Source organism: Bufo gargarizans, chromosome 6 (genome assembly GCF_014858855.1).
Source record: "Bufo gargarizans isolate SCDJY-AF-19 chromosome 6, ASM1485885v1, whole genome shotgun sequence".
NCBI lineage: Eukaryota > Metazoa > Chordata > Amphibia > Anura > Bufonidae > Bufo > Bufo gargarizans.
The window spans coordinates 148103745-148118693 of record NC_058085.1 but is presented as its reverse complement, the minus strand read 5'-3'; the positions used below and the strand labels follow the sequence as shown (position 1 = coordinate 148118693).

General features: G+C 43.3%; 1 protein-coding gene across 2 annotated transcripts in view; it reads right to left on the bottom strand.

Annotated features, from left to right (window-relative positions):
- Positions 1 to 14949, bottom strand: part of ASCC1 (activating signal cointegrator 1 complex subunit 1) — a 331000-nt gene that overhangs the window by 305009 nt on the left and 11042 nt on the right. For both annotated transcript variants that reach the window (XM_044297852.1, XM_044297853.1), the window contains exons 4-5: positions 12908 to 13005; positions 6612 to 6790 (exon numbers count right to left, since the gene is read on the bottom strand). In XM_044297852.1, coding sequence (XP_044153787.1) covers positions 6612 to 6790; positions 12908 to 13005 — 277 coding nt within the window. The remainder of the gene's footprint in view (positions 1 to 6611; positions 6791 to 12907; positions 13006 to 14949) is intronic.

Below are 14949 nucleotides of genomic sequence, written 5' to 3'. Positions count from 1 at the left end.
GATCCTGGGAAGGTCCAGGCAATTTTAGATTGGGATCTTCCTGAGAACCTTAAAGCTCTACAACGGTTTTTGGGTTTCGCAAATTTCTACAGAAAGTTTATTAAAAATTATTCAGTGATCGTTAAACCCCTTACTGACATGACTAGGAAGGGGACTGATTTTTCTAAATGGTCTGACGCCGCTAAAATTGCATTTTCCTCTCTAAAAGAGAGATTTACCTCGGCACCTGTCCTAATTCAACCTGATGTCTCCCAGCCTTTTATTGTTGAAGTTGATGCGTCGGAGGTGGGAGTGGGGGCTGTATTGTCTCAGGGTCCGTCTCCTGGCAAATGGCGTCCTTGCGCTTTCTTTTCCAAAAAATTATCTGCAGCAGAAAAGAACTATGATATTGGAAATAGGGAACTGTTGGCGATTAAACTGGCGTTTGAAGAGTGGCGTCACTTCTTAGAGGGAGCAATCCACCCCGTCACGGTAATTACGGATCACAAAAACCTTCTGTACCTAGAATCGGCTAAGCGTCTCACCCCTAGACAAGCTAGGTGGTCGCTATTCTTTACCAGATTTAACTTTGTAATCACCTATCGTCCTGGGGCAAAAAATACCAAGGCAGACGCATTGTCTCGTAGTTTCCCTGGAGGGGGTAATGTTAGTGATCCGGTACCTATTTTACAAAGAGGAGTGGTTGTCTCTGCTGTACACTCTGTTCTAGAGGGAAAGGTGTTAGAGGCCCAGGGGGACGCCCCGGCCTCTTGCCCCTCAGAGAAATTGTTTGTACCGTTAAACCTGCGTCTTGAGTTATTGAAGGAACATCATAATTCGGCACTTGCTGGGCACCCGGGTAGTAAAGCAACCTTGGAGCTATTGTCTCGTCGTTTTTGGTGGCCAAGGTTGCGTCAGGATGTAATAGATTTCGTGTCTACTTGTTCTACTTGTGCACGCGCGAAAGTCTCTCATACACGTCCAGCAGGGTCTTTATTGCCACTTTTCATCCCCAATAGACCATGGACACATCTATCAATGGATTTCATCACTGACTTACCTTTGTCTGTGGGTAAAACAGTTATCTTGGTAGTAGTAGACAGGTTTAGCAAAATGGTACACTTTATTGCGCTACCCGCACTTCCTAATGCTAAGACTCTTGCTCAGGTGTTTATCAGTGAAATCGTGAAGCTTCACGGGGTCCCTTCCGATGTGGTTTCGGATCGGGGAACCCAGTTTATTTCTAAGTTTTGGAAAGCTTTTTGTACCCGTTTAGGGGTACACTTATCCTTTTCCTCAGCTTTCCATCCTCAGTCGAATGGACAGACTGAGCGTACCAACCAAAACCTAGAAACATATTTAAGGTGTTTTGCGTCTGAAAACCAAGAGGTGTGGTCATCATATTTACCGTTAGCCGAGTTTGCCATAAATAATCGCCGTCAGGAATCCACTGGCAAGTCACCATTTCTTGGTGCATACGGTTTTCATCCCCAATTTTGTACTTTCAAAGAGGGGGGGTCTTCTGGGGTTCCCGAAGAGGAACGGTTTTCTTCATCGCTTTCATCGGTATGGCAGAAGGTGCAAGCTAACTTGAAAAATATGAGTGGTAAATACAAATGCATGGCCGATAAGAAACGGTCGCCAGGTCCGGACCTAGGAGTGAATGACTATGTGTGGTTGTCTACTAGGAATATTAAGTTGAAGGTTCCCTCTTGGAAACTGGGTCCTAGGTTCATTGGTCCTTATAAAATTGTAGCCGTCATTAACCCTGTGGCTTTTCGCCTGGAGCTACCTCAGACTTTTAAGATCCATAACGTCTTCCATAAGTCGTTACTCAAGAAGTATGTTCCACCTCTAGAACCATCACCGCTGCCACCTCCTCCTGTTGTTGTGGATGGTAATCTGGAGTTTCAAATATCCAGAATTGTTGATTCTCGTCGGGTCCGCCGCTCTCTTCAGTATCTGGTGCATTGGAGGGGTTACGGTCCCGAGGAAAGAATGTGGGTTCCAGCGTCAGAGGTAAACGCCAACAGGTTGATTCAGGCTTTCCATGTCTCTCATCCGGAGAGACCTGGTCCTGAGTGTCCGGAGGCCCCTCGTGAAAGGGGGGGTACTGTCACGAGGGTGTCAAGAGCCACGTCTGACTCCGTTATACCCGGGGTCAGGAAGTCGCAGCGGGTGGCTGCGCGCTCTATGTCTAAAGATCACGGTGTTTCTTAGTGTTTGTTTTCTGTGTTTGCCTTGCTATCCTTTTTGTCTCACTCAGGGATCCGTAGCTTCTCCTCCTCAGCTGTTTCTTGTCTGCCACTCCCAAACTCCTTATATTCTCCTCTCACACTTCTCTTGTTGCCAGTTATAGAGCTTCCTGCCTGGACATCTATGCTGACCCACTGGAGCTGAGAATCTGGTTGTTGTTCCAGAGTGCTACCCTCCGGATCCCTGTTGGGCTTTTGTTGTCTCCTGTTGTTGCCCACCTGGGATTATATGTTTAGTTTGTATTGTCTGTCCTCCCCTTGGTGTTTTCCTTTAGAGCTAGTGGTGCGGACTAGTGTTCCCACCGCCCTGTTCACTATCTAGGGCTCATCCTAGGGAAAGCCAGGGTTTTAGGCACGTGATCGGCGTACGGGTGAGGAACCTGTCTAGGGACGACAGGGCAGCCAGGCGCCAGCCGCAAGGTGAGTCAGGGGTCACCACCTTCCCTCTCACTAGAGCAGGGCCTCCCTCTTTTCCTCCCTCCGTGTCACGTATGTGACAGTTACGCCGATCGTGATAATTGCATTTAGGAATTGTAGCTGGGGGTGATTGACTGCGGTTGGTCAGTAAGTGATATCCGGTTCATCTACTGATCTGTGTGATAGTGAATGACCCGGATAGTCAGCTCGTGGACCGGGAACCCACGTGGTGGCAGTTACCGAAGTATAGTGGGGGGTGTTAGCCGAGTGGTAATACCCCGGTCATGTGAGGTCTCTGTGTGTGCGCAGACTCCGTCACAGACCACTACGTCACAGCTGTGGGATCCGGAGCGGTCGGATCCATAGATCGTGACAGGGCCCTCTCTCCTTCTGTACCAGTTTGTAACATTTTGTTTATGATTAGTGCAATTGTCTGTATTATGTATGTGCACCCCTTATCATATGTACAGCGCTATGGAATGAATGGCGCTTTAATAATAAATAATAATAATATTATATTGTTATATGTTATGAAGACAACATGTATCCAGTATATTATATATATTTCTCATTAGGAGAATATTCGTCTCTAAAAAAGTGTCTGTAAAGATGTGTGTTTTGTAACAATGAATCACATCTTTGGTGTGGCAGGAGGTACTGATATCTCTGTGAGAAAACACGGCTATTCATATCATTACGGTCCATAAATCAACAGTGTGAGAAACATTCAAAGAGATGCCTAGAGGTCTGTCTCTAATTGCTACAAGTGTCAGAATTAATCCCTATAGCTTTGAATTAAAGCTTCTAAGGTCAAATGTATAGAATACGTTTTAATCAGACTTACATAAGTTAACTCTTTATACTATGATGCAAATAGCTTATACAGCAGGTATGAGTAGGTGACATTACAACAGTAGCAAAAGTGTATTCTGGGTAAGGTTATGATGTCACATTTTTTAACAATGGTCACGCCCATCCGACAATGATTGGAAAGTTTTAAAACTAGGAAGGTGTGTCTAACTGATAAGTTTGTGATCATAAACCATACACAGGGGTAGAAGAAAGGAGGGGAGACAAGTAGAGCTCTTTAGAGGGGTCTATCAAGATGAAAGCCATGGTGAGATGCGCTATGATGGAACACCCAGCTTTCCTAGGAGCAGAAGTGAGATTCCTACTAGGACTTGGTAAGAGACACAGAAAATGATATTTCATTTTATTAAGACTAATTGGATAGTGTGGATGAAATTATACCATCTAGATTGGCGAAATAAATAAATTAATTGATTGATCATCTCCATATTGAGATGTAGTCTTAGGATATTGTGAGACTTCATTCAAGTCCTTCCCTTCCCATTTAAGATATGATCTGGCAAAGATCCTAGATCCCTGTTATTTGTCTTAATATTCTTCCCAAAGTCATATGTGTGAAAATAGTCCAGGATGGGGCAGAAGGATACAGTTATCTCTTCTAAGTTATATCCTTGAATGGATTTGCCCATCTTGAAGTCATGTGATGTGTAGTTGGTTAGAGCGTGGCGGAATGTATTTAGCCAAACTGAAAAGAATGGCGTGGTATTAAACAAGCAGGAAGTTCTCAAACCCACATGCAGTTGTGCTATACAGGGGAGCAAATCCTGCACTTGTGGCCCGTTGCTAATGACGATCCCCAGCCAAAATGCATACAGTGGAGGATGCCCGCAGCGAACCACAAGTACATCAATAGACATCCTACACAAGATAGCAATTATGTGGATGTGATAATCAATATAACAAAATAATAGCAAAGACAGGTGCACTCTGCGGTCTTACTTAACCCTCAAACTGATTTTAAAATTGAGAGATTAGCCAACATGTCCTACGGTGTAGGACATGTCTGAGCCCGGGCACCGCGCCAAGGTTTCTCAAGTAGCTCGGGACCTAACACTCACCTACCTGGGCCATGTGGGCAATACCAGGGGCCAGTGGGCAAAATACAGGAGCATGAGGCCGACTCACAAACAGCTCACCAGTTACCTCCAGCATGTAACCATGCTTGCAATGGGAGGAGGGAGGAGTCTGCGAGTCCCACTCAAGACTGGCTGATATGGCCCAGGCCTCACAGGTGCACCTAAATGTGGCCTGTAGATGGAAAGCAGGCACATTGAAATTTGAGTTTATACACCTTCAGACAATTCTATATATACAAACTGAAAAGAATTCCGTGGTATTACACAGGCAGGAAGTGCTCAAACCCACATGCAGTTGTGCGCATATATAGGGGAGCAAATCCTGCACTTGTGGCCCTTTGCTAATGACGATCCCCAGCAAAAATGCATACAGTGGAGGATGCCCGCAGCGAACCACAAGTACCACAATAGACATCCTACACACAAGATAGCAATTATGTGGATGTGATAATCAATATAACATCGCCATTAGCAACGGCCACAAGTGCAGGATTTGCTCCCCTGTATATATATGCACAACTGCATGTGGGTTTGAGCACTTCCTGACTGTTTAATACCACGCCATTCTTTTCAGTATGTATATATATATGATCCTGTAATTTGCCCACTGGCCCCTGGTATTGCCCACATGGCACAGGTAAGTGAGTGTTAGCTGCCGAGCTATTTGAGAAACCTTGGCGCGGTGCTCGGGCTCAGACATGCTCTACACCGTAGGACATGTTGTCTAATCTCTCAATTTTAAAATCAGTTTGAGGGTTTAGTAAGACTGCAGAGTGCACCTGTCTGCTATTATTTTGTTATATTGGAATGTATTTAGCATTCCATATTGAGGTCTAGGATTAGACATGCCCATCCTGATATCATGAGGTTTTCTCTGAACAGAGGTAATGTATATAACTTATGTTCCTACTTTGATATCCTAACCTAATAATAGCTTGGTTATAATGTGACAAGTTATTTCCACTCACATGTATTGTTAAGCTTGTAATGCTTTATATTAACGCTATATATATTTATTTGCATGTATCATTGTGTTTATAACCATGTAACCAATAAACCTGTGTATTATTGTATAATGTAGGACTACATTTTTATCATTAACGCCATCTACCGTCAAAAAGATCTTATTATCTGAGGAAATAGTCGGACTCAGATGTGAATTGTATCAATTAGGTTGTCTACAATTCACCAGGTCATGATTTTAAGAAGTTATGACAATTTTTATACATTTTATTTTTTTATGGTTAATTATTTTTATGACCATAATTAATCATTCTTAACTGAATTATTACCATACCCGACAAACTCAGAGGATCCACCTCACCATGTGAGAACATAACAGGAGTGAACTACATACACTTAATTCATTAATACTATGGTACACCACTAGCGCCAAAGCTTCCTCTAGCTGCAGTTGCAGGCAGCTGGCATGCTATCGTTTAAAACTACTGCTGTGCAGAAGATTTGGGGCACTGTGTGATAAAACAAAGAAGCACAGAATTGTGTCCCTAAAGGCAACATAATAATACAAAGTGGTGCCTGACCTTAAAGGGGTTCTACAGTTATTTTAAACTGATGATCTATCCTTTGGATAGATCATAAGCATCTGATCGGCGGGGGTCCGACACCGGGGACCCCTGCTGATCAGCTGTTTGAGAGGGCAGTGGTGCTGGCAGTAGCGCCACGGCCTTCTCGCTGTTTACCGCAGGCCCAGTGACGTCACGACTAGTATCACTGGCCTGGGCAGGGCTAAGCTCTGTTCACTTGAATGCTGCTTAGCCCCGCCCAGGCCAGTTGATACCAGTTGTGACATCACTCGGCCAGCGGTAAACAAGGCCGCGGCGCTGCTGGAGCGCCGCTGCCTTCTCAAACTGCTGATCGGTAGGGGTCCCGGGTGTCGGACACTCGCTGATCAGATGCTGATGATCTATCCAGAGGATAGATCATCAGTTTAAAATAACTGTAGAACCCTTTAAAGCTCTGAAGCAATTGTAACGATGATTTGCTCTCCTACCTTGGAGCATTTTGCCAAGACCTCTTCTTTAAACTGCAAGAACCTATCCTGAATCTCTGGATGATTGAGAGCAAAGGACAAGAAGTGGGTGAATGGCTGCTTCTTTCTAAACGTCTCTGCCAACAGTTCAATGCGAGTCCTTGCAGAAATAACTCCATTCCGATTCTGTCCTGTAATTACTAAAATACAATATTTGAATCAAAACTTATTCAGACCATGGTACACGTATTTACAGTATATTGCAAGTCTGCTTTTGTATGGAGAAAACCAAGATGTCACTTAGGATGGTCCAACCTACGTGTGGGAGGAAACTTGACTGCTTACCCTCAAGAGGTCAGATTGCCCATGGCTCGTGAATGGAGCAAACACAAGATATAATTAAAGTTATGTGAGGAGTGTTTCTAGAGGAGAGATGGGTCAAGAGGATGAGGAGTAGAAGACATCAGTGAAGACTATTCTGCAAGGTTGCAAAGCAGAGATTCCACTGTAACCTATATAGGCATACATTAGGTGAGAACGTGGATCAGTGGAGATATTTTTATTATGAAGTATGACTTTCACAGATAAGAACATGGATTTCCTATTTGGAAATTGAAAAGCTAAATGTCAGATAGAATGTGTGAGTTTTATGCATTATTTATTACCTGGTATTTATATAGCACCTATCTTAATCATACACAGGCACATACACTAGAGCCATTTCATAGAAAGCTAATATTCCAAGCATGAGCTTGGAGAGTGGGTGGAAAAGAGACGAGCCAGAGGAAAGCTCGAAAGCCAAGAGAACATACAATAATCCACATATATTTTGAGCTAGCAGGATTTATGTCCATAGTCTAGCACAAGGATTTTAATCTGTGATGTCCTGCATGATGTAGCTATAGACCCCAATTACTACTCCAGGATCTAATGGCTTTAGGTCATGTCATTGATTTAATTCACACACAGTTGGAATTGAAAAGAGTGCAAAATATATGGTAAAAGAATAACAGACGTTGAACATTAAGTCTATAGTCAACTTTTAAGTCCATAATTTAAAGTGGTTTATTCTGACATGGAAAAACCCTATATAGGTTAGTGGTTCTTAAGTAAAAAAAATCTTTAGTTTCAGTCTGCAATCTTCATTCCGACATTCATTTTCAGACACTGCAGTTTTCTACCTGCTCCTAGTTTCAGACATTTCCCTTGTGGCATATACCTCCCAATAATACATGCTGGAACTGAGATTCCAGGATGCTGCTGCCTTCACTAGCTCTCATGTATCAGCCATCTTCATCCCTGTATTGTTTTCGCCTTTAAAGCCCTTGAAGGACTTCTTCTCCTTTGTGCTGAGACACACTGATGCTGTGTAGTATGTGATTTCCATTAGCCATGGGTGATGTTATCTCTTTACACTGATACACAGCCAGTGTGATCTCTCCCCTCCAGACTTGTGAAATGTGCTCTCTTGCCTATAAACATCCTGATTCCTCCCCTCCCTGAAGTAGGGACTTTCTTCTCTCTGAGCTGACAGCAGTCAGAAGCAGTGTGTTGTCTGATCTATGTCAGAAGAAGCAACTACAGCCAGCTAAGTACAAGAGTTGCACAGCTTCTACAACAACAAAATAGTAGGATATTTATGAAAACTACTTAAAAAGTTGCTTAAAGTGGTTTTACAGTCTCCACATATTAAGGACCTATCCTCAGCATAGATCATCAATATCGGATTGTGGGGGTTCCACACATGGCACCCCCACAATCAGCCGTTCCCTGCAGCCTTCAACTCCGGAATAAGCGCTCTGAATGGAGTCGGAAGCACAGCTCCATTCGAAGTGTAGTGGCCATGCTGGGATACTGCAGCTCAGCTCTCGCTCACCAGACTTCTGTTCAAAGTGCTTAGTTCTGGTGCCGGAGGTTGCAGGGAACAGTTGATTGGTGGATGTGCCAGGTGTTGGACCCACTTTCATCCGATACTAATGACCTATCCTTAGGATGTGCCATCAATATGTGGAGCCTGGAAAACCCCTTTAAATTTCCATTTAGGGAAGAAATGGACAATAAACAAAAATTCTGTTCAAAAATGTCCATTTTATTGTTTTACATATACTAGACCAGAAAAATGAAAGCCCTGAAAGCTGCATGAGCCACACATAGGAAATGTGATCAAGGGTAGATTATTATGGTCTCCAAAAGTCCACCTCTTTGAGAAGATGGCTCATTTTTCTGCACCCATTTTCCTTTTCCGTTCCAATGTATACTGTACATACTGACTATTTTCCTTGAGAAGGCAAGCCCTCTGGGAGATTGTATTTCAATGCAATTGTAGGTAATTGTCCCAAACAGGTTTTGCAGATTTCGGTATAGTTTTTTTCTTCTATAGTGTCCTTTCAGCCACCTAGGATAACTAGAGACTACATAAGGCATCCTCAAACTGCCGCCCTCCAGCTGTTGAAAAACTACAACTCCCAGCATGCCCGAACAGCCTACAGGTATCAGTCTATAGCAGGGCATTGTGGGAGTTGTAGTTTTACAACAGCTGGAGGGCCGCAGTTTGAGGATGCCTGGACTACATGCTAACATGGCAACCAAAAGGGTTAATCGTTAATCAGTACCTCATGGAACATCGATTGTGAACCTGTTGATTCAAATACATATGCAAATCGTACAACGGAATATAATTAATGTCTAATTAAGCAGAGAAGGTATGACAGCAGCAGAGGGAACATAATTATAATTTTAGTGCTGACAGCAGAAATTTTGCTTCTTTGTAAATGAAAGGATTTATTTTTTATTTTTATTTTTTTAAAGGAGCATTCATTATAAGTGGACAATGTTAGGCTGCTTTTCTAAAACAGGATTAAACCAAATCCGTGGAAACTTTCTACAGCGGTGATGCTTCATGCTGAACTGCAATTGCTGAAACAATAAAACCCCTAAATCATTTATTACAAACAGGGGTGAAGGGGAGATTGCTTCCTAATTGAATCATTTTTCCCCTGTGATTAAATATGCAACATTTTTTGCTTGGGTCTTACGTTTTTACAGCATAATCTAAATCTAAACAATTTCTTGCAGCTCAAGAGATGCAAGCAATCAGATACCATATTACTAGTCCTCCATTGAAAGCTTAGTCTAATTGCTTTTTATGTAAGGAAAGTGAATGGAAACATCTCATACACAACCACATATCAGCCTGCAACTAAAATGAAAAATGAAACAACTTTTCAACATGTCTTTAATCAGAATCTCTAACAATTTCCTTGTCTTCAGCTCCTAGGTAGGTGTATGTGACTCCATGGCAACAGACTGCCATAGGAGGCATTTCATTTATGACACGGTCTACAACATGTCCTAAATTCAATGCCTCCTCCGGCAGCACAGGCCCTATTAAGACTGGAGTAGCACACGTCTGTCTTGATAAATCAGGGCCATGAACTTGAAAAAGTAATTGAAAAGGTTTTCTAATATTTAAAAAAAAAATTGGGCCAGAGGGAAGAAATATCACAGGTAAGTAATGGATATTTTGGAGCACTTGAAAGACATTGTGATAGGTCATTTAGATTGTGAGCCCCCACTGGGAAGAGCATATGAAGACAATGTATGTAAAGCGCAGCGGAATAGGTTGACACTATATAAGCAAGAAACTAAATATGTTCTTTTGACATTTCCTCCCTCTGGCCAATTTTTATAAACTTGGAAAACCCCTTTAACTCCTTAGTGACCACCCATATGGCGGTCACTAAGGGGCTGGGCCGCCGCTCTCCTGCTCTAACAGCACAGACCGGCAGGAGCCGGTAGTAAAACGTAAAAGAAACTATATGTATTTGGTAGTGCTGTAATCGTACTGACCCAGAGAATAAAGTTATCAAGTTATTTATTCCGAAAATGAAGACTGCTAAATTTATAACGTAAAAACTCGGTGCCAGTATTGCATTTTTCCTATCCACCTCTGAGAAAGGGTTAATAAAAGTTAATCAGTTAGTTATCTCTAACCCCCCCCCCACAAAAAAAAAAAAAAATAGAACTCGTCCCACAAAAAACAAGCCTCCATGTGGCTACATAGATAGAAAAAAAAAAAAAAAAAAGCAACAATGAAAAAAATAAAAATAAAAATCTCCTGGTCTGTAAGGCCCAAAACAGACTGGTCACTAAGGGGTTAAAGCTTATAGCTGACATCCACAAATGTGCAGGTATGGGTGTATAAGGCCGCACGCACACTCTATAAATCTGGAAGTAGCAAAGAGGTAAAATGTCGCTACAATTCTGCAGCTGTACCACATATAAATATTTAGGAGCTCCTAATGCATTCAATTAGGTTGTGTAAGTTCATTAACACTGCAAATTCAAAGCACATCAACAAATCAAGGTTAACCTCAGTCATAAACAGCTAAATGAAAAAGATGACACCACTGCCTAAAAAGCAGGTTATTTATTATATCATTGCGCCACCTGCTGGTCAGAGAGTGAAACAGATCTCACAACTGCAGCCAATCAACAGTCAACCGGGAAAAATCATCATGGTATTCTACGTGCCGTAGAAACTGTACGGTAGTTAGATGCTAAATATGAGCGGTTTTCATTCCCATTTGTTTTAAGCAACTGGTCACTAGTCTGAACTTTTTTAAAGAGAATATATCACCTATATTTTTAAATAATTAAAACTATATAATGAAAGATACTTCTTTTTCTTATCTGGTCATCTGGTAATTTTTTCTTCTATTTTTTGAACATGATTATGCAGATGGTCATCTTCACTGAGCTGTTGCTAGTAGCATCTAAAGATTTACAGCAACCACATGGTCCGCAGACACAATAGACGAGGCGTGTTCACTGACATCTATGGGAGAGCTCTCTAGACAAGCTCCAGGACATTGTACATTTAGGCAGAAGCTGTAATATGTTATCTGTCATTGTAATTCTGCCTGTGATGATAATGAGATGATTGCTGAAAAGTGATCTGTACAGACCAAGGAGTGGCGGCCAGGGCAAAAACTGCAGGACTTTATATTTTTTAAATATAGATCAACAAAAATTTGTTTAAAAAAAAACATGTTTAAAGGGGTTCTGCAGTTTGTTTGAACTGATGATCAATCCTCTGGACAGATCATCAGCATCTGATCGGTGAGGGTCCGACACCCTGGGACCCCCGCCGATCAGCTGTTTGAGAAAGCAGCGGCGCTCCAGGAGAGCTGCGGCCTTCTCGCTGTTTACTGTAGGCCCAGTGATGTCACGACTAGTATCAATAAGTACTGTTCACTTGAATGCAGCTTAGCCCCGCCCAGGCCAGGGATATTAGTCATGACGTCACTGGGCCTGTGGTAAACAGCGAGAAGGCAGCGGCACTACTGCCAGCGCTGTTGCCTTCTCAAACAGCTGATCGGCGGGGGTCGGACCCTTTCCAGAGGATAGATCATCAGTTTAAACAAACTGCAGAGCCCCTTTAACATAAAAACTTGATTTAAAGTGGCTGGCCAATTTACCATGATATTTCTAATAATGCCATAAACAGTCATGTATGCTCCATATAAGCATGCATGATTTTGTACTGTTCTCCTGGTGTCATGGCAAAGGCCATCGGTGGTTCTGTCATGAGCGGAGCCACTGGTGGGAATCTTTCATGTCCACAGGCTGCAGGATGGCGGCGATGACCACTTCCTCAGGTGGTTACTGACTACCAGAACTTCGACGCAGGCACTGAACAGCAAGTGGAGGCTTCCATCGCGAGTACAGATACAGGTAGCAGAAAGCCCTGTATCTGCGCATGTGTCGGATCTGTACAGTTCAGCATCTGCACAGACGTACTGGTAGCCCGAGGTAATGATCATATGACCGCTGTCATCTTGCAGCCTATGGATGTGGAGGATGCCCAGTGGGTATGTTTACCCCGCTAATACCGAGGCGACTGGGGGACAGTACACACCATTCTGAGAAATATCACAGTAAATATGTCATTTTCTGATTCTATAGAACTTATAGAACGGTGTTTTCAGCTGCACCCTATTCCACAAGGCTCAGACAGGCAATAGTGCTGGCCGGCATTTGTAGAACTTACCACCCCATGTTGGGCTTCTAGAGGACCACATGAGTTCTGGGTCCTAAATGTATGCAGGAATGTGGTCATGAGTTGTCCCTGGAGACAACATTCCACCAGTGTCATCAGCGTGGATGAGACGTTCCTGCAGACACTGAATGACCTGTGGGCACCAGGACCCCTATAATGCTGGACCAGGGAGGAATGTAATTGTGATGGTAACACAAAGGGAAGACAGACAGACATAACAGACGTGCAGATAATACAAGGACACCACTAATCTCACCAATGTCTCCTTCCATCCCCTGTCTTGGAATACTAATCGAGGTGCGAGTTTCTGACTCCAGATTTCTCTTGGTTTCCCCTTTCTTGCCAATTATGTACCTAAAGGACACACCGGAAAAAAGTAAGGTAACACTGGAGCATATCTCCCATCCATTTTTTTCATATCCCTTAGGATACAATATGCAGTGGGCAGCACTGGTGCCTTACAGGGTTGGGGTCCTGGTTTCAAACCTCGCCAAGCGCATTATTTGCATGGAGACTGTACGTTCTGCCCGTGTTGAATTCCGCCCACACTCCAAAAATACACAAATAAGTAAATTGGCTTCCCATGAAATTGACCCTATTGAGCGTTGCATTTTGGGGATGATTGCCTATATGACAGCCACTGACTCCATAGGCAGACGCCCCGGCTACACAGCCATCAAATGTTTGCCATCTGGCACCGGCTCATTTCCTCCTGCACATTCCACCTAGATGAGATGAATATTAATAGGGTAACCAGGAATAATTGCTAGTCGAGACCCCTTGGCCAACCATTACTAAGTGTCTGTAGGCAGCTTCCTTTCACCCTCCCGATGCTTTATCTCTTCCGGTTTGTGCTCATTACTGACGGTGCATCTCATTACTATGCATTGCTTCCGTGGAAAGGTTAAAGCGCCGCTCAATAAACCTTGTTTTATTTTCACCTATTTGCTGAAATCTTAGATGAATATATAGAGGTGCACGGTAGTAAGGCGTCTTTCACACGGCCGTCCCGGATTTGCTCCGGATGCGTCGCGTGTGCATTGCGGAAAACCCGCACAAGTAGGCACACAATTGCAGTCAGTTTTGACTGCGATTGCGTTCCGATGTTCAGTTTTTTCCACGCGAGTGCAATGCGTTTTGCACGCACGTGAGAAAAAAACTGAATGTGGTACCCAGACCCAAACCCAGACTCCTTCACTGAATTTGGGTTTGGGTTAGGTGTTCTATTAATTTTATTATTTTCCCTTATAACATGGTTATAAAAGAAAATAATAGCATTCTTAATACAGAATGATTACTAAAATGTGGCTTGAGGGGTAAAAAAATAAAATAAAAATGTACTCACCTCATCCTGTTGTTCGCGCAGCCGGCATCGTCTTCTTTCTTCTTCTTTCAGGACCTGCAAAAGGACCTTATGATGACGTAATCACGCTCACCATGTGGTGACATCAGCACAGGTCCTGCTGAATGAAGATAGCAGGATGATTACGTCATCAAAGGTCCTTTTGCAGGTCCTGAAAGATGAAGAAAGAAGACATGCCGGATGCGCGAACAAGTGGATGGGGTGAGTTAATTTTTATTTATTTTTTTAAGGGAAAATAATACAGTAAATTGACTTTTATCAATTTACTAACATCATCTCCTAGCAACCATGCGTCAAAATCGCATTGCATTCACACTCGCTTATGGATGCTATGCGATTTTTATGCATCCCCATTCATTTCTATGTGGCCTGCGTTGCGTGAAACACGCAGATTATAGAACATGCTGCAATTTTCACGCAACGCACAAGTGATGCGTGAAAATCAACGCTTATCTGCACAGCCCCATTGAAGTGAATGGGTCCGGATTCAGTGCGGGTAAAGCTAGTGCTCGGCAAGATCCAAAAGTCCTAAATGGACATTACACCCTTATATTCCCAGCAGACAGCGTATGCCAAATCCAATCCATCTGGAAATATTTCAGTCTTGACATCTGATGTCACCTGATATCTGCACAGGTTGCAGGCAGTGTAAGGCTCCATTCACACGTCCGCAAATGGGTCCACATCCGTTCCGCAATTTTGCGGAACGGGTGCGGACCCATTTATTTTCTATGGGGATGGAATGGATGCGGACAGCACACAGAGCACGGCCCTGATCTTCGGGTCCGCAGCTCCGCAAAAGATAGAACATGTCCTATTCTTGTCCGCAGCTTGCGGATAAGAATAGGCCATTCTATAGGGGTGCCGGGCGGGTGTGTTGCGGATCCGCAACACACCACGGACGTGTGAATGGAGCCTAACACTGGGTCCTTCCA